This window comes from Periplaneta americana, chromosome 1 (assembly GCF_040183065.1).
Source record: "Periplaneta americana isolate PAMFEO1 chromosome 1, P.americana_PAMFEO1_priV1, whole genome shotgun sequence".
Classification (NCBI taxonomy): domain Eukaryota; kingdom Metazoa; phylum Arthropoda; class Insecta; order Blattodea; family Blattidae; genus Periplaneta; species Periplaneta americana.
The window spans coordinates 98,110,705-98,132,534 of record NC_091117.1 but is presented as its reverse complement, the minus strand read 5'-3'; the positions used below and the strand labels follow the sequence as shown (position 1 = coordinate 98,132,534).

General features: G+C 34.0%; 1 protein-coding gene across 5 annotated transcripts in view; it reads right to left on the bottom strand.

The window, feature by feature from the left end:
- LOC138698568 (uncharacterized) overlaps nt 1–21,830 on the bottom strand; it is a 102,494-nt gene that overhangs the window by 55,050 nt on the left and 25,614 nt on the right. For all 5 annotated transcript variants that reach the window (XM_069824604.1, XM_069824586.1, XM_069824613.1 and 2 more), the window contains 2 exons: nt 8,203–9,439; nt 1,593–1,856 (listed from right to left, as the gene is read on the bottom strand). In XM_069824604.1, coding sequence (XP_069680705.1) covers nt 1,593–1,856; nt 8,203–9,439 — 1,501 coding nt within the window. The remainder of the gene's footprint in view (nt 1–1,592; nt 1,857–8,202; nt 9,440–21,830) is intronic.

The following is a 21,830-nucleotide window of genomic DNA, read 5'->3' as shown; positions in this document are numbered from 1 at the left end:
TTTTGAAACACCCTCTATTCTTCAATGCTTCTGCCACAGCAACCCGCAGTTAATTAATTGCAAAATATTAAAATATAGAAATATAAAAAAAAAAATGACTTATGGCCCTACCTGTAGACAAATTTAATAAATGAAAAAGGATGTTTTTTTTTTAATTTCAATATTTCTATTCATTTTTTATTATATACATATTATTATAAACAGAGCGATAGTGACTTAAGATAAGTTATGATATGTCTAGACTCGAATATTATGTGTCCATTTTTCTTATAATGAAACCATGTGCCACATAACGTGAGTTATGAAACTTCTTTTTCATAAATGTGTTAATAATCACATCTATCTCTTAAATTGTTTAGTCTTGTTAGTATTCATCCTTATCTTCAATCATGGTTTAAAAAAAATGCATTGTTGGTATTACACAAAAATCTATTTTGAAATCTGAAAATTTATAACGTGAGTGACGGTTCCGTGAGTTGAGCATATGTAACGTTAGTTACGATATTTAGATTAAATTTTCCTAAAATATTGCACTTAATGAGATATTATAATTCTTGAAATTAGAAAGCAAGAAACAAACTTACTTCCAATGTGTGTCAGCTGCAAAGTTTTTATGCTTGGCCTAACGTCTACCTTTATGTTTGATTGCTTTAATGTTTCGTGGCAGACACAATTTAAGTACAATGTTTAAAAGTGCTGCAACCATAAAAAAATAGGCCTAACATAAGTACATTGCATTAAGTCTACCATATTAGAAGGAAAAGCTGCTACCTTATTTTTAAGCAAGGAGGCCAGATATGATTATCAGACAGGTATCAGCTCTTCGACTTTAAAGTCTGTTTCTAAGTATTCTTTAGTGCATGGTGCATCAGCAGATACAGTTTATTTCAAGGAAGTGCGTGAATTAATGTCTACTGATAGTGAAGTATAAGCCTTTGTATCAGTCAAATACGACGACAGCATAACTGAAGTTTCAGATATGCTGTAAAGTTCTGTAGATGATGATGAAGTTAAAATAATGTCTCTCAAGAGTTCTGGCAGTTATGGATTACTTTTTAAAATCAATGAAGACATATAATGTGAAACAACCAGATTTTATGGAAGCTATCTACATCAGTTGTTGAAATGAAAGGGGACAGAACGTTTTACAAATTTGATAAGATACTTGATATCAAAGAAGTGTAACTGGGTTTATATTATATGTAACACCTCTGAATTTAATGGTCTTTCGTAATAAAGTGTTCATTTATCATTGTGTATGCAGTGAACATTTATAATGATAAGGGTGTCACACACTATGTGATAAAGTAATAAGAAAATCAAATTTTGTGACAATATTATAAAATTATGGAACTTCTCAAAATTCTCGTGAATTTCTCGTTTTTTTTTTTTTTTTTAATATAACGAACAAAAAGAAAAAGCAGAGTTGTATAAGTTTGATAAAAGAAGACTGCTGTGTTCAATTACGAGTAAACACACTGCAAAGTAGCACTCCTATATGAGTAGGAGTCACTTACCCACAAGATGTAATACCTCCTTACACTAAACAGTGAAAATCTATATCCCTTATATCTAAAAAATAATTATAATACCTGTCAAAGCTGCTGTCATTGTCTCTGACAAGTGTTCCTTCCCTTCCTTGTGTTTCTATAGGATGTTCCACCTCTTTCGAAAGTTGTTCACAGGACAATGCTTTTCCTGTTTCAAGTACTGATCTCTCTCTCATGCCATAATTACCATCTTGAAGAGTACTAGTAAACAGTGGAACGAACAATGTTTCATCTAAATCTTTCTTTCTAACAACAGGACAGATTTCCTTCTTCAGATTAGCATTCTTTGCTGCAATATCACGTTTCCTGTGGACAGTACAATCATCGAAACTGTTCAATTACTAAGTTAGTAAAAAAAAATTGTCAACATTACACTATCAGAGAGTTTGACTAAAACCAGAATAGTTTTAAAAAAATCTCTCTCTCTCTCTCTCTCTCTCAAAATCAGCTGAGGACTATGGCATGAGGCTTCAAAAACAATAAATAAAATAAAAGAGCAATTTTTCCTCTGTTCACATATGGAGCACCTGTATGGATAGATGCAATGGCACAATATAATCAAACAAAATACAAAAGGATACAAAGACTCATAAATATAAGAACAGCTAAAGCTTTTCGTACTACATCCACAGAAGCATTATGTACAATGACAGATTTAAGCCCAATAGTAGTAAAGATAGAAGCAGCTTCTCTATACAAGAAAAAAAAACAAAGAGAAATCGAAGGCTTACCACTTGACTTGCCCACAAGAAAACTGGCCCCACCCAGCGGACTTTTACTTCAATAAAGGAAGCAAAGAAATATACTGTTGAAGCATATACAGATGAAAGCAGAACAGAACAAGGGATAGGCTCTGGAATAGCAATATTCATCAACAATGAAATAGTACATCAGCGACAATATAAATTAGACAAACGTTGTTCTATCAGAGCAGCTGGCAATCCTGAAGGCACTGGAAAAAATCGAGACAATGGAACTAATATTGAACAGTCAGAAAAAAAGCAGCAATATATACAGACAGTAAAATCTCACTAGATTCACTAAGTAATACTAAAAACATAACCAATTAATGGAAGCAATTAGGGAGAAATTGAGAATACTAAGTACACAAAACTGGACAATAGATATAGGATGGGTTAAAGCTCATATAGGGATACAAGGGAACGAAATGGCCGACAAACTGGCAAAAAGGTCAACAGTACTGTCGATGACATAGCTCATCTGCCATGAACCTTGGAGAAGTTAGGGGCATTGTTTAGAGGAGTGTGAGGCTAACTTTGGAGCAAGCGGCTGGCTAACAATACTCTTGGTGTGAATACACTCTGCTTAATCCCCTTTCTATTTTCTTCAACAAAACATTTCTCTCTCTCCATTTGTACTTGGAAGACGGAGGTGAATGTTTGCTTAATAGAATTGCTGGAGTAAATATATATTCAAAGTTAAGATGTAGCAATATAACTTTCGTGTGTAGTGTTTCTGTGTGTATATCAGTGACGTGCGGTGGCCCAACAGATTACCCAAGCAGCCACATAATCAAGTTTTCTTTTCCTTCTTACTATTTATATTTGATTCAAATACTTATCTAATTATAAAAATACGTTGGTATTTGGTACCCATTTTTTTTTTACAAAATCTATAAGATTAGGCCTACTGCAACTACTGCCTAAAATTAAAAATATTATAAAAGACTATTCTAAGTACTGGTAAGTCATGACGAGCTATTCCATCTCGTTGGGGAAACATGTGGTAATAATCGTCAACCCAGAAATTCGTCAAGAAATTTTATGCGCTTTGATGATTTGGAGAAAAACGCTGCAAGCCCAGAAAGAGTAGCAAAAAATATACGACATTCAGGAATACTTGAAGCACTTTGGGACAGTGCTAAATTTAAACAGTGTGCATAACAGTGAACAAAGAGAGCTTGTGGAAAAGAGGCCTTAATATTAGCTTGAAACCATGTAATGAAGAGGCCATCACTGCACTTCCCTCTGTGCGACAAGTTTCTTACTGCAGTTTGAAAAGTCTTGAATATCTCTTAAAAATAAGATCAGAATGTGCTGCCACTGTTTTGTCCTCACATCACAGAGGGACACAAATCGCTCTACCACCCTTCCTTCAATCGTATATCGATAAACGAGAGAAAATTGTGATTTATTCGAGACGTCAGTTGTCTCATCAGCAAATATGGCAAAAAAAAAAAATCAGATTTCTGTAATTGCTGTTCAATTTCCTTATTAAGTGCACTGGCAACAAATTCAATTAAATAATTTTGAATATGATTTGATACATCTTTGAATACTGTAGATGTCTCCAAGTGATTTTTTAGAAGAGGGTCGTACTGGGCGGTGTAGTCCAAAAGTTCTAAATAATTACCGCAGTTGTTGAACATTTTCGACACACAGTTTCCTCTAAATGAAAGTTCCAGTTTTGCAAGTAAACAAACAGCGTTTATAAGCCTTTTCAGAATGTCTCTATTGCGTGTTACCTTTTCATTATGTAGAATAATACTTTGTTGTGTTTGGTCACTGCTGAGTTTCAATATGCACAGTTCCAAAAGTCGTGAGTGCATTAAAAGCACTAATATGTGCAATAGCAACATCATGATCCCATATTGCTTTAGTTAAATTGCTGTATTTAGCTTTTTTTGCTGAATTAAATTATTATTATTACCAGACATAATCAAAACTTTTTATTGCACTTATATACACGTACACAATGTAACTACAAAGTACCGGTCAAAACAAACGCGAAAGAAACAGTATGTTGTAGGCTGGTATTCATAGTCGACACTTTCGATTAAAGTGTCCTTTGGAAGACGCAAAGTATCACTTTTCCATTGCACAGTCGACACTTTGGTGCAAAGCAACACTTTGGATGAAAGTGTAGTTCCGACCACACTTTGAGCCGAAAGTGACACTTTGTAGAAAAATGGCGGACGTCTTGGAAGTTGTCGAATTATTAGAACGTGCGGAAGAGATGGCACAATTAGTGGACAATGTACAAATTAGAGATAGGCCTAAAGACAATCCTGTGGAATTTTATAATGATATAGAATTAAAAAAAAACAGTTCCGATTTGATAAAGAAACTTATTGAGATTGCTTATATTTTCGATGACTGGTTGACAAAAACGAATAATAGACGTTTGCCAGTGCCTCCAATAATACAGTTATTGACTGCATTAAAATTCTATGCTACAGATATGTATGTACCATACATTAATATATATAATATTATAGTTCAGGTATTTCTGTAGTATCATTCGTATATTTATAACCACAATTCGATAAAGTGATATGTAGGTAGATATGCCTATATAACCTATTTTTTATTACTGAAACGAATTTTTTAACTTAAATAATATTAAACTAACTTCAATCTAATGTAGGCATAACTATCTTAAATTAGCATTGGGAGACCTCACGTGCCTGCCCTTTTAAGCAGATTCCATAATTATATTGGGTTTAAAATGATTTTGATTTTTGTTGACTACCTGTATTTTGAGATAAGATTTATCTTGATGTTGATATAATCATTACTGTTTTGATACCGGTAATATATATTTTCACGCCGGTAAGCAATACATCTACTGTCTCTAGTTCATGTGCAGTCATAACCTCACCATGAAAAGAGATCTCATACTATTAGGCCTAGTTTGTTTTGCATTGTAGAAACATTTGGCATTCAAAATATTCCTGAAGAGCAGACAATAATGGAAACGAGAGAGAGAAAATAGTAGTAGTAGTAGTAGTAGTAGTAGTAGTAGTAGTAGTAATAATAATAATAACAGCAGTAGTAATGTTTATTTCATTCTTTTTTACTTCTATTCACTATTCACGAAAAAGACAAAAATGAAAATAACGGAAATAACACGATATATCAATGAAGCAGATACGTATAAAACCTAACCTAACGATATAAATTTAATTATATATATATATATAAACAAACACAAAACTTAACCTACTCAGTCCAACTTAACCTAACTATATAAGTCCAACTTAACCTAACTATATAAACTAATAGAAGATATGTAGGCTACAAAATCTAACCGAACTGTATAAATCAGTGGAACGGATACATACAAAATCTAACTTAGCGACATAAATCAATGAAAAAGATATGTACAGAACCTAATCTAACTATATAAATTAATGGATCAGTTATGTACTGTACAAAACCTAACCAAATTTCACCAGCAGTATCACTAACTATTCAATAAAATGTTATATATCTGAACTGATTGAAATAATCTAAACTATCGGCAACAAAAACTAGAAACTGAAATAAAATTACTTTAAATATATATTTTCTTTCTCGCACAATCAATTAGGCTCCCAATTCGAATCACAAGCATTGTAATATGTAGGTTATACGTCATTAATTTGTTATTGTTTGTTCACTTGTTTTGAAAGGCATTGTGGGACTTCTGTTACTAACCAAATTGAAACTCTACACTTTGCTGGCGTAAAGTGACACTTTGTGAAGTGCACTTCTTCAATCGTCTATGAATACCACTAATATGAAAGAGCCACTTTCGTCAAAAGTGTCACTTTGCAAAGTGGTGATATAAAGTGTCGACTATGAATACCAGCCTTACACTCATTCGACTTTGCGCACACAGCCAGCCCAGGCAGGCTACCGGTTGCTTGGGGGTATATGCATCTACTACAGTCTCGTGAGGCATCCCTCATTGGTTAGAAGTTATGATGACGTGGGTTGTCATGGCAACTTCCATGCTAACCTACATTCAGCACTGCTGGCACCGTGCCAGCAGTACAGCTCAGGAATGCAGTATGTGCATTGTATATGCCCCATCACGCGACTTACAATTAACACAACGTATTTAGAAATGTTTCAGGACTTTATGATTAAATAAACAGAAAGTTTAATCATGGATTTACGTAGATATCATGATTTTTATAATCAATCAGTGATGCCCAAGCCGTGCTTGGGTTGCTTGGGTGGACTGCACATCACTGGTATGTGTGTTTGTGTATGTGTGTGTGTGTGTGTGTGTATATATATATATATATATATATATATATAGTAACTTTCATAGAATAATTTCGTGCGTTTTTGTGTGTGTGTCTATATATATATAACTTTCATAGAATAATTTCGTGCATTTTTGTGTGTGTGTCTATATATATATATATATATATATATATACACACACACACACAGAAACGCACGAAATTATTCTATGAAAGTTACTATATATATATATATACACACACACACACACACACACAGAGAGAGAGAGAGAGAGACTAAGTGTTACTATATATATCTATATATATATATATATATATATATATATATATATATATACACAGAGAGAGAGAGAGAGAGAGAGAGAGAGAGAGAGACTAAGTGTATATAACTTTTTTTTTCTATGCTTTCCATAGACACTGATTACAGCACAATTGACTATCATAGGAGCTACGACATGATAAATCCTTAATAGAACAGGAAATATATAACAGAGTCTTATGTTAAAGGAACACATACACTGATCCCTTACAATTCTTTCCGAAGTTTTACTGATGTAAACATGTCACATATGTCATCAAATACGTCACTAATGACGTCAACATAGTGTTAGCAGTTTAGTGGATGAAGAGGGTGCAAAAACTCTCTAATACATCAGTAAGTCTGGATCAAAATCTATACCTAACTGAATCACGGAAAATTTAAAGAATCAACCAAGTTCAATGACAATAAAGATTACACATATAATATTTCTTTAGAACAAATAAATTACAAACATACTCGTTTTCACGTTTATGACGTGAAACATGCTAAAGGCTGGTCCACAATAAACCAGGAACAGAAATGACAATGAGAACGGAAATACTGTTAAAATACATGTATTTAAATATGAGCATTCACAATTGCCAGAGCTTGCCAGAGCCAGGAAACATGAAGGTTGGCCAAGTTTTAACTTTGCCATTCTCGTTTCCAATCACAGCCTACTAGATTCATTTTGTTGCCATCAAAAAGCTATTTGGTCGTCATATATTTTGTAGGAACTAGACCATGATATAATTTCTTCTTTATCCATTGCATGTAATTGACCCAGATATTCAGTAGAATCACTTTCAATATGTGCTATACATACGTATACTACATTATCACGTGAATTGAATTCTTAAATATTACTGGCTTTTAAGGAACCTGGAGGTTTACTGCCACACTCACATAAGCCATAAATTTTTAAGTTTGTTAACCTGTGTTCATGCTGGCTGGCTTGTACTCCCTGGTAAATTATATATAAATAATATCTGAATGCATAATATCGACTTTACATATCATTATAGGCATACATATTGATATGCATAACCATTTCCATTCTCGGTTAATGTGAATAAAAAATCTTCATGTTCACATCCTCCATTTCCCTTTCTCTTTCCCGGTTTATTAAGGACCAGTCTTACAGATCAAATTCATTAAAATGTTTTCTAATTTATCATTAATAATAAAAACACAGAACTCCGAAGAATACGAGAAAACTTAAATGTTTATTTACATATTGTATATTTTCATGATTGTAATTCATCAAAATGTTTCTACGAATTTGTAAATATATTATAAATAAGCAAGAATTGTAGAGATATATTATAAAATGTTATATGTATGTGATTGCTTACCTGGTCGCACGTGTTCTCATTCTGATGTAGCCTGAATTCCGCTGTGGTGAAGTTCTAGAATGATCATTTGGGCTTGTAAGTACAAAGTCATCATCATCATCATCATCATCACCAACAGACTCTAGTTTTAAATTCTCGTCTACAGTCTTTGCAACATGTGGCAAAAAAGAATTAACATTCTCTTTCTCCTGAATAGAATTCTGAATGGCTAACTGAAGAGACACATCTTCATCGAAGTCACAACTGATCTTGTCAGTTGAAGAGTCATCCTCGTGTACACTCTGTCTTACTCCTCCATTGAATTCTTTCAGTGTACAAAGATCTTGCTTTTTTACAAAACGAGCCAAAGATAGCGTTGTCTGCTTTAACTTGCGTTCTGACTCTCTGGAACTTGCACTTGGTGTAGGCTTCAGCTTCCAATAATCGGCCTGAACTTTTTTATTATCATCTTGCTTATCAAGAGTATGATATGAAATATTCTGCTCCTTTTTTTCATTTTCCTCTAAATTATTGTCATCCTCCACTACTCCTAGAGAATGTGACATTACTGACTGAATTTTCAACAATGACGGACTTCTAACATTCTCGCAAGCAAACATTGAACTATTGGATTTGCCACACACTACAGGAGCCTGATTTGATTTGAAACTGTCAGTTGGACTTCCTCCTGGCAATATGCTAGAGTTACAATATGTAGTCCTGTGTGGTACTTTTCTGCAACTGCCACCTAAGATAGGACTAGACATTTTAGTTCTGTTTACCTGAGAGACTTGTTTCTTTGGTGTAGATTCAGTATCATCTTTGTTTTCAATTTTAGTAGCTTTATTGCAGTCTAGCGCAATTTCTGTATTATAAAATTTAGCAGTATTCTGTGAGCATAATGTTTCAGGGATAATTTCTTTCTTTACATCTTTCTCATCTGTCAGTGCAGAATCTGGAACCAATGTTTCTCCATAGCATAAAATTTCAGCATCATTTTTTCTGTCTTTTGTCCTTAATGTCTCTGTGTTTGGTTTACTTCTCTTTCCACCAAGTGTCCTTATTTGTGGATAGTCACCTGACTCATGTCGCAGTCGTTTAGTACCATTCTTATCTTCTTGGTACTCATTTTCCGTAATAGAATTATTATCAAGTAACATCTGAGACACAAGATTATAGGCCTTAGCAACTGCTACATTTTGACCTGGTTGTGTATTTTTATCTGATTCTTGCGAGTTATTTATGTTCAATATAGACACTGAAAGAAAAAGATAACGTTAAATTTACAAAAATAAAACATTCTTTTTGAACATCCTACATTTCATGTCAAGTTAGAATATTAATTTCACTGAATTTATTTAAGGGGAGTGGGTAATGATACCTGTGCATTTAAAGAATTTCAGTACAAAAGTTTAGTTCAATATTTCTGGCAAGTGAAATAAAAATGTCCATGATTATACAATCAATCATTCTGAATTCAGTAGTATAAAAGATAAATAATTAGTTTCTATCCACGTGCAAAAGAAAGGCCTTAATTGAGAACCTATTTGCCTAATTTGCTAAATGTACCTCACTGTTTAGATGCATATTACTTGCTACAATCTTCACTCATATGCCTTGTATTTTTTTAAGTTATCAAGTAATGTATATTGTAAATTCTAAAGTAAAATTTAGTTAAATATTTTACCTTAGTTGAACAGAAACAATATTGAACTTTGGTTAACCATTTTTGTAACTTTTTCAATGCACACATATTTTTTTCCTCGTGTCATGTGTGTGTATGATATTCATAAACCCGTAGGTCTACTTTGTAGAAAACACTGTAAAATTTTCATGTAAATTGATTCAGTAGTTTCAGAGAAAAATGCACTTAAGTTTGAAAAATATCAACTTACGGAAATCTTCATAAAAAAAAAAAAAAGGCATGTATAAATTACATGTGCTGCCAAATTTAAAGAGACATTCAAAGGGCCATCTGCAGAGATACCCCCCACAACATATATATATATATATATATATCGTATTGTTTTAAAGAGGAAGTTTTGAACCTTTTTCTTCAACAAAATAAAAAATCGGATTTTTGACATCTAATCACTACCCGGTCCCCTTAAAATGTTTTAAAATATAATTAAATTTACAATTCCTTAACACATGAATTACAAAGTTTCAAACAAAATTATGTGTTTCTGACACACTCTTCCCTCACCTCTCTTCTTACTGTCTCAACCCCTTCAGACGAAATCCCTCACTCCTCTCTAACTTTTCTCCTCCGTATTTTCACCTTAATTTCATACAATTATGTTTATATCCAGCTACATGCAAGAACATTACAAAGTGCAAAATTAATTAACAAACTAATTAATTAACAAACTTATAGTTTCCTTTCTACACACATGCAAATCTCAGCTACCCAATGAGGACAAAAAGTTCTAAATATACCGAAAATTTAAAAAATGATTTAAAAAGTGATCAATTCATGATTAAGTGTAGTTACAACTTGAAGTGACCAAAAAACTTAAATAAACAAGATTCTGGAGAAAAAAACTGAAGTTGCATAACATGAAGCATTACATATGGACAGTATAAAAATAATGCAATAATTCACACGAATACGAATAAAGAGAAAGGAAAACTATAGTTCAATGCCATGTGTAACTATATCAGAAAAGAAACATTAGCACCCCCAGGCATCAGGCTACCTGAAGTTACAAAAAGATATTATGTTCTGAATCCTCAGCCTGTGCACTGTATCTTTGTGTGGAAGAGAATAGATATGGTTTGAAATTTGGTAACCAGTCAAGAGCACTTAGATGAGCACTCTAGCCAAGGAGAAAGAAATAGCTGGAGTGCTTGAAAGAAGAAAGAATATTTATTCCATCACTGTTTCCTGTAACAACTTGATGGTGAGTGTAGCCACAGGCTACCACAGCACACCTCACAGTATGGGTCAATATAGAAGATGAAGAGGGCAGTGCTGCTACCACAAACCTGAAAAATCAGTAACAGAAAATGACTTGTTCCTGATACCAGATACTTCAACTTAAAATAATAACTGACGTACATGTGATGAAATCTTTGAACAAAAGAATTTTGGAATCAATGCCGGTGTAACACAAACTTGGTTTCTTTTATCATTAAATATTTCAAATGGTGGAGGTGAAATGTCACTGAAAAATCGAATAGGGTGAGGAGTATGACAAGGATGACATTTATACCTGCCTTCTTCAACATCTACTAGGAGAATTTAGTGAAGAACTATTTTCAGAATATGGGAGGAGTAACAGGAGTAGGAAGAATAATAAAGTGCATAAGATTTCCTGATGTTATGGCATTATTAGCGCAAGAGAAGATGATATTACGAGATTTGCTACTGGAGCTAAATGACAGCTGTGAACAATATGGGATGAAGATAAATGCAAACAAGATGAAGACCATGGTTATCGGAAGAAAAATAAAAAAGATAAACGTGCAAATTAGAAATGAAGCAGGAGCAAGAGGACAGCTGCAAATACTTGGGGTGTACTATAAGTAGTAACATGAGCTGCTGTCATGAAGTCAAAAGGAGGATAGTAATTGCAAAGAAAGCTTTTGATAGAAAAATAAGTATCTTCTGCAGATCTCTGGAGAAAGAATTAAGGAAGAGACTAATGTAGTGCTTTGTGTGGAGTGTGGCACTGTATGGGGTAGAAACATTAGCATCACAGGTCTGCATCAGACATTTTAGCTCAAGTGCCAAGTTGTTGTTGTTTGTTGTTTTCTAATGCCAGGCGTTTGACAATAAAATCATTTGACCTCTTGCACTCCAATATTTTTCAAAGATATTATCATGGCCAGCCACTGAAGCACAGATTTTGAGGTGTTCCGAATCCATTTCTTGGTTTGAGTTGCACAACGGGCAGTTAGGGGACTGATATATTCCAATTCTATGCAGGTGTTTGGCCAAACAATCATGGCCTGTTGCCAATCTAAATGCAGCTACAGACGATTTTCGTGGTAAATCGAGAATTAACTGTGGATTATGATACAGAGAGTTCCATTTTTTCCCTTGGGATTGTGTTATCAAATTTTGTTTGTTGAAGTCTAAGTATGTAGATTTAATAAATCTTTTCACAGAGTAATATGTAGATTTAGTAACAGGTCTGTAAGTAGCAGTGCTGCCCTTCTTTGCTAAAGCATCCGCATTCTCGTTTCCCAGGATTCCACAATGGGATGGTATCCATTGGAATACAATTCTTTCATTGAGTGACATTAATTGAGAGAGCATTTTAGTTATTTCTGCTGTTTGAGATGAAGGTGTGTGTTTAGAGACTATTGATAGAATAGCTGCTTTGGAGTCTGACAATATAACTGCATTCTTAAATTTATTGATGTGGCATAGAAGATTCCTGAGACTTTCACTTATTGCAATGATTTCTCCATCAAAACTTGTTGTTCCATATCCAAGAGATCTATAAAGTGAGAAGAGACAGCATGTAACACCTGCACCGGCACCTTGTTCTCTGGAGATCAAGGATCCATCGGTGTATAAATGAAGCCAGTTTAGTGGAGGGTACCTAATATTAATTGCCTCTAAAGACAAATGTTTCATTATTTCAGTGTTTACTTCTGATTTCAGTATTTCTTCTGTTAAATTTAGATTATATTCTACATTTAATAGAGTTAAAGGGTTTGGTTTAATTTGTAAGTTTTCTTTTAAATTCGGGATATTGATTTTCTGTTTTTTTCTTGAACAATGGATATGAAACTTTTTTGAGTTTTCATTCTACAGAGAGGACTGTATGAATGCCAATTGTTTTCTGGTAATCTGATAAGTTTTTCATATTGAATCAATGCTTTTTCTTCTATTGTCATTTTGATTCTGTTAATATTAGTGAGGAATCTCTCTATTGTTGTTGTTTTGATTCCACCAGTAATGAGTCTGAGAGCTTGGTTTTGAACATATTCTATTTCGTTTATGAAAGGTGAAGTAATTAAAATTTCTCCGCAGTACATTGGAAAAATGATCATGGACCTCCTAAATACTACAACCGCAGAACTTGTCTACAGAAAAGAAGATCCCCCTACTTTCATTGCATTATTCTGGATCTGGTACAAATCCAGACTTATTACTAGTAACATCAGATATCCATCACGAAACCAAGAAAAAAAATTGAAGACCCTGGATCTGGCCATAGAGTCAAGCGTCAAGTAGTTCATAGCATAATCCGATAGGTAGTGCACATGCATGGTGGGTAAAAGCCTCGCGAATGATAAATCCTTGAACAGTATAAGTCGAGCGTTAGGCATTCATTCTTGTTACTGGCAAGTAGTACACTATCAAAAATGGAGCACGAGCTAAAAGATATGGTGAAGTTTTTATTTTGTTCATAGCGTAGAGAAGAAATTTAACATTTAAGTGTACAGTGATGAACTGTGTACTAATATCATAGATGTTTATGAAATCAAAACTTGTAGTGTTTAACTAATCTCTCCGTAGTACTACCACAACACTTGCTTTAAAATGTAATATAAATGTTATAGGTACATGTTCCCCCCCCCCCCCCCACAGGAATGATTTTGTTTTTGCCACATATGATAGATGTTATTGAATGTAAATGTAATTATTATAAATGGAGAACACAATCATCATAATGCAAAAACAGTATCAAGTTTTCTAGTAGTAATAATAATAATAATAATAATAATAATAATAATAATTACAATTAGTGTTTCAGTTGTACAGCATGATTATTCGTTTTATTATATTGTGGCGCCAGTCTGGAATGTTCTGGTTGCATTAGGAGTGTGCGCGCGCATCTAGTGAGAGGGAAGGCGAAAGGAAACGGAAACTCGAGCTTCGACAGGAGCTGTAGCGCGGTACGGAGTGAGGGGAGAAGGCTACGATGACAGAGCAGAGAGAACAAGGGAAACATCTAGATGCAGATTGTGCTCGAAAATCCACAAAACCACGCGAATCGAAGATTCCAGAATACGTGGTGTAGTAATAAAAGCGCGAGTTACCGACAGAGAGTGAGTCTTGAGTTTTGTCTTGGACAGCAGCGAGCGATGCTGCAAGGGAAACCTGAGTTCGACGTGCAGTGGACCGCATCTGGGGGGACCTGAGTTCGACGTGCAGTGGACTGCAACTGGGGAGACCTGAGTTCGACGTGCAGTGGACTGCAGCTGGGGAACCTGAGATCGACGTGCAGTGGACCGCAGCTGGAGGGACCTGAGTTCGATGTGCAGTGCACTTGAACACAGTGAGCTAGAAGAACTAGTTAAGGCAAGCGAACTGTGAACTGAGAACTGACAGTTTTGTTCTGCACATTGTGTATTGTGAACATTAATTGAAATTAGGAGTACATTGTTGATCTTCTCAATAATACACGTTGTGCATTGTCATTGTCGTCGTGTGGAGTGCAATAATGACTATTGTGTTGCTGTGTTGAGTGAAATACCCATTGTTGTTGGGTGAATTAGTAGAAATAAAAGTCGCATTGTTATCGGGTGCGTGATGGTTAAAGTAGAATAAAAGTCACAATATTTTGTGTTGTTATCTCTGTACTAATATTGCTATTAATCTACTGCTATATCAATAATATTTTGTAAAACATTTCTACATTGTTGCATTATATTGGCGGAACACTATGTATGGACCTATCATATATTTGTGGTAAATCAAATACTGAAAATTATTAATTAACAATAATAATTGTATATCTAAGTCTTTTTCATACTATTTTATTTATAACTCCATGTTACTGTTGTTTTGGTACATTCCATTAGACGTTCGTCATTTTTTTTTATTTTATTTTATTGGGTTATTTTACGACACTGTATCAACATCTCAGGTTATTTAGCATCTGAATGAAATGAAGGTGATGATGCCGGTGAAATGAGTCCGGGGTCCAGCACCGAAAGTTACCCAGCAACATTTGTCATAAACGCAGAAAATAAAGCTTATTTTTTACAGTGTCAGATGTCTGTGTGTCTTATCTGTCGCCTTCCATACAATATAAGACATGTCGATGCGATGACCTTGTACTATCCCTGTGTTTCCTACAAGTGTATCACAACACATGTTATCTCATTTGAGGCAGCGACATTCGACTGAGTTCAAGCAAGAGATTTAACTCCAATGCAGCACTCTGATGAGCATTACGACGAAGTGAAGAGAAATGACTGGAAGTATTTGAATTGAGGATATGGAGAAGAATGGGGTATGTGAAATGTACAGACAAAATAAGAAATTAAGCTGTGCTACAAAGAATGTGTGAAGAAAGAATAATGCTGAAACTGATCAGGAAGAGAAAAAGAAATTGGCTGGATCAATGGCTAATAAACTGCCTATTGAGGGATGCATTAGAAGGAATAGTGAACAGGAGAAAAGTTCAGGGCAGAAGAAGATATCAGATGACAGACAACATTGTAAGATATAGACTATGCGGACATTAAGAAGGAAACAGAAATTGGGAAAGATTGAAGAAAGCTGGATTTGCAGTGAAGGACCTGCTCTTGGATAGAAAACTATCAATGAATGAATGAATGATATAATATGTACTTACGTTCTCAAACATTACTGTTTAGCTGTTCAAGTATTACTATCCTTTATTGACCAAATATTTTGAGGGCTAGTTAGCATGAATAGTCTATTAATTTCGCTGAAGTTTAATTAAATTTTGTCATAAGATTTAATATTCTACCACATTATTATATTCAGTAACTAAATAAGCTTCTTTTCACGAATGGCTGAAGTCTATTGGTGTTGATATCTTTTGTCGTTCTCCATTGCTAACACTTTCAGGAAGCACCTAAAACGTTACCCACACCAAAGTTCACTAAGTGTGACATCATCACTTTTCCACTTCACTGATCAGAAGGCTTCGAGCTAATGATCCCTGCTTATGACAATAAGTTCAACTCTTCAAACTAGTGGAACCACATTTACATACATGCAAAACAGATCACCACAGCAATACTTACAACAATCATCATCCCACGTCGTAACAACCTATCCAAGGACACAATACAGGAAATTTTAGAATTTTAAATTAAGGAACATTAATTATATAGTGTCACTGAAATGTGTCCTAAAGTGTCAGTGAATTGAGTCGAAGTGCCACTACAGTGAGTGAGATGAGAGTAAAGTGAAAGACTATTGAAACTTATGTAGGGCCTATACATATGTAGGTTGTACTGTAAAATTAGGTACTTTATTTATGTGTTATTATTAATTGTAATTATTGTGTTAAATTGTATTGTGCATATAATTGTACTGTCTATTGTAAATTTTATTGTGTATTGTTTATGATTTTATTGTGTATTGTTTATCATTTTATTTTGTATTGTTTATATTGTGTATACCACTGCCACCAGGTGCTTGCCCACTTGCAGTGTAAATAAATACATACATACAATTATATTATGTAGGACCTCTATTATATATCCTATAGCCTGCATGTTATGAGAAAGAACCTCACAGTGAAGATCTTGTCGAAATTTTAACAGTTAAAACAATTTAATTTAAGGAGCATTTTTCACACAGAAAAGCTACAACCACAACTGCCATGCAGAGCTGCATTATAGTACACTACTTCAGAACTTACAGAAAAAGACAGGAAAGAAAAATGGATTTCTCTTCCATTAATGTAGTAATGACAATTAGATGCCAATGGGCTAATTTTCTGGTATGGCTTTCAGTACAAAATATATCAGAATAAGTACCATACCATGCAAATGTTGTTCTTTGCAATTATGCAATGGCTCATGTGATAGAGACCACATAAACTGTTACATTGATCCAGTTTTACTCCCGGGACTGAGATGTACACTTTAAGCTTTTTCTTCTCATCAAATATTCTCACATATATCCCTGTTATGTCAGTCTCGTCCTAGCATATAGCTGACTATCTCTAAATCATGTTACACACTCAAATAGTTCATGCCAAATCTCAACCGCCTTTTTTTTCTAAATAGAGTCATTGATATAATAAAACAAATATCTGGTAAAGTCTAGATATGTATAATGACTTCAGCTGTTATTGCACACAATCACCTGCAGGGCTTCTTTCAGGGTATTAACCCCTTGACTGAGTCAATTAACCCTTACCCAGAAAAAACCATTTACAATTTAAGTATTTTTATTTTAATTTTGCACCAATAAAAATGTAAATTTTCTTTTAACACAACAATAACAAGAATGAGTAACAATGGAAAATTACTCCTTTTAGACCAGCCCTTCCCAATAGGAGGCCAGATGGATACTTGTGCTGACCTGCCATCAAAACAGTAGAATAAAAAAACAATGAATATAATCAATAAAATACTCGTAATACCAGTTTTTCTTTCTTTTAAATTTGTCACTTTAATAAAAGTGTTGGTAGTTTGTGTCATGCCCACCAGGTGCAGTGTGATCGGTGCAATCAATCAATTCCTTGATGCATTCATAAATAGTCGTATTCTACTGATTTTCTTGTGCATCACTTATTTGTGGGACAGAGGAAGCAGAAACTATGTCATTGTTGTATGGTTGCATGTGTTGCATTGTATGAATGCTGATAATTTGTGGTTCTTTAATCTTGTTAATCAGTAGTGTAAGAGGGTGCTTTTGTCTGTCTATTCACTGAAGATGAACTGAACATTATGTCATCGAGTAAGAAGAGAAAAGTTCATGCAAAAAACCGTCAGTTCAAAGTAAAATGGACTGACGAATTTTGTTTTACTATAAAGTGTTCAAGTAAGCCCATGTGCTTAATTTGCAACGAAATAATACCAGTTATTAAGTCGTGCAACTTGAAAAGACATTATGAAACAAAACACAAAGATTTCCACAGTAAATTTCGACCTGGGTCTTCATTAAGGCAAAGTAAAATTGACACTATGCAATAGCGTACATCCAAGCAAGTTCAATGTTGCTCAAGAAAAGCTACATTTAAGCTTCTTTTAGAGTTTCTATACCAGAAGATGATGTCTTTCAGTCATGCTGTGTTTGTTAAAGACTGCATGATTGAAACAGTGAAGGTTATGGAAAGTGAAGGAATGGCAAACAAATACAACAAAATAGTGAAGAAATGGCAAACAAATACAACAAAATTACACTCTCCAATGACACTGCTGTCCATCAATGCCAAGAATTTTCAATAACGTTAGTGAAACTTGTCAGTGAACTTTCACATTCATTGTTTTTCTTTAACTGCTGATGAGTCAACTGATATAACAGATATGGCACAACTGCTAGATTTTTAATGGAAAGAGATTTGTGGAAGAATAATTGAGACTTGTATAGTTTCAAGGAACAACAGGGAAAATCAAGTTTAATAAGATTTCAGAACTTCTTAAGTCAACAGATCTTGGCACTGAAAATAATGTGTCACCTGTTACTGATGGAGCACCTGCTATGTCAAGTTTAGTTGGGAAAATTAAAAAAATTAACAATTGCATCATTCCTTATCATTGCATTATCCATAGCACTATAATAAGTGGAAAACTGAGTACGATCTTGCTTAATGAAATCACGAAGCTGGTCAACTTTCCTTTCTCAGATCAAGATTACCCTGACACATACAAACTTCAAACAATTTCTTAAAAAACTCAATCCTGAATTTTCTGATGTGACCCTTTATAATAATGTGAGAGGGGAAATTGCCTTATTTTTTCAGTTGCAGGATGCAGCTGAAATGAAGGACTACTTTTAAATATTTTACAAGATCCACAACTTTCAATGATTGCTTTCCTGATTGACATTTTGTCTTATCTCTATGAACTGAATCTCAACTTACAAGGAAAAGATAAAACATTGTGCGAACTATCAGAATCTATCCGAAGTTTTAAGAAACATATTGAATTTTTAATTCAGGATGGTAGTCTTGATTTTTTCGAAACACTTAAAGCTCTAATAGAAGCGGAGAAATTCACTTTCGACAGAAACTCAAATTACCTCAGAGGTGAGTTTCTCTCAAGGTTTAAGAAAATTAAAGAGAAAAAAATTAGTTTTTCAATTCGTTCAGAAGTCTTTGATTTCAGACATTTCTCTAGATCTCATGCATGAACTCAAAGATTGGTCTGTCATTGACGAAGTATAGTTCAAATTAGAAATGTGCGACTTCCTTGTTAGGTTGTCAATGAATTTTGTAAGTCCAGTGACTATAAAAACTTCTGGATTCTACATAGTAACACAAATGGGTTTCCAGTTATCCCGAAAATTGCAATAAAAATTCTCCCAATGTATGGATCAAGCTGCATCTGCAAGAGCATTTTCACTGTAATGACTTTCATCAAGTTCAAGAATAAAAGTTTTTTGAGGGATGATAACCTTGAAAACCTATTGCACATTTCTCTCACCAGTTACAAGCCTAAATATGAGGAGCTTATGAAGAAGAGGACCTGCCACTTTTCACACTAAGTCACTGTGTCAAGATTCTTTTAATTTCTTGTGTATCCATAAAATTTATTAATTTGATTTTATCATTAACCAAAGTTTTATTGTGTAATAAATATGGATATTGCATAATGAAATTAAGACTGATATTTCTAATCGTTATTGGGTTCAGAAAATTAGTTAGAGCACTTTCAGAATAAGAAGGCACATTAGGCGGAGCTAGTTCAGGCCGGTCTATGTCGACTAGGCAATGTTAGTGAGGCGGTGTTGCCCAGTTAAATCGTCGTGAAGTCTCGCTGAAGCGTCACGTATTAATTTCTTTCTTGCGCGCACAATATTTATACCCAGGATTGTATTTTAGGCTGTGTCATTTGATAGAGCTACGAAATCTGAATCTGACTGTACAAGAACGGAATTCGTACGTCACCTGGTTCGCATGCTATCGCTTAAACTGGATTGCATGTTATCGCTTTAAGACTAAACACTGATTATATCCACGTCATAACACCATATGCTGTGAAGTCTCTCGCTGTAAACAGAGATAGATTTGGTTTCTTTTCAAATTCAGACGTGGACTGTTTTCTGTGTGTACTGAATAGCCTTTATTGAACAATAATAATTACGTACAGTAGCAATGTCTCTTGAAAAGAGATCTAGTGATTCTACATTCACAGGCAAAGGTAGGCTATGGTAAGATATTCACTTTTCATTGTAATATTACACACCGCAAAAAGTATGAGGTAATTGGTTGATATTGTAAAGATCAACACCCTCCTCTCTTTTTCAATTATAATTATAAGAAAGAGAATTAACATGCCCCCTTAAGAACAACGGACCTTTTTAAGATGAAACAATAATTAATTACGTTTTCAGTGGCATAACAACGGGGGTGGTGAGAGGGTAAGATTTACCCCCAAGTCGACCTGGTTGGCGAGTTGGTATAGCGCTGGCCTTCTATGCCCAAGGTTGCGGGCTCGATCCCAGACCAGGTCGATGGCATTTAAGTGTGCTTAAATGCGACAGGCTCATGTCAGTAGATTTGCTGGCATGTAAAAGAACTCCTGCAGGACAAAATTCCGGAACATCTGGCGACACTGATATAACCTCTGCAGTTGCGAGAGTCGTTAAATAAAACATAACATTTTTTTACCCCCAAAAACTTAGAGGTGTAAATAGTATAATTTTTACACTCCTAAAATATTAGAGAGCTTTATAGTATAGTTTTTACCTTTTGAAGTTGATAATTTTAAATTTATTTTAATGACATAGAAGAACTTCAAAGTCATTTTACTATAGTAACAAAGATAACAAAATTCGAACTATTGCATTGAGACAATGACACAAAGTTAATGTTCTTTTTTGTCTGTTCAAAACATCACAACAATGAATTGGACGGAGTTACGCAATAAGTGACAGACACCTGTTTTCGAGATAATGACCATTGAAATAAATCTGGTTATTTATTAAACATTTTACACAAGAACTATTGTAACATTTATACTATTTAAAAAATAGCATAAATAATAATAAGAAAAGGCTAACCAATTTTTAATATCAGACGAGCAGTAGAGTTTTTATAGGTGCTAGGTTTTGATTTTTTTATTTATCGATCGAAGTATAATTAACATTAAGCTGTTGTTATGAAGAAGTCTGTTGCTAATTTATTTGAAGATCACAATTAAAAAAAAAAAAAGACAAATGGAAGAGAACGGTAAGAACATACAGTAATATATTTACTGTATATAGGCTATGTAATCTTCACTTTGTTCTTATCAGAAGTGGGCATTTTGTAATTGATTACATGATTTCAGTCACAATTACTAAAGCTATTATTTATCAGATGTGCGAAGGAAGTAAAAATATGAGTTTTAACATCATGTTTTAAATTTATTTTCTTTTATTGTTTACTATAAACTTTATACAAATATAGCACTGTTAATCCCCATCACAATGATGGTGAGAATTGTCATGAAAATTGCACATAACAAAATTCTTACCTCTCCCCCCAAACAAATTACGTTGTTGCGCCACTGCACATTTCACTTATAAAATATAGGCCTATATGTCATGCTAGGATCGAGGAGATTTTATAATTCCAAAATTCAATTTGCATTTTAAAAACTTTGAGTTACGGTACATCTACTATATTCTATACAGTGCACACTTTTACTTAATAGGCTATAGAATGTTTACCGTCAACATTTCCAATATGATATTATTGGGTTGCTGTTTTACATACACTTGTTTACATACTGTGTTATACTTTCACTTGTAGGCTTATAATGTCATAGAC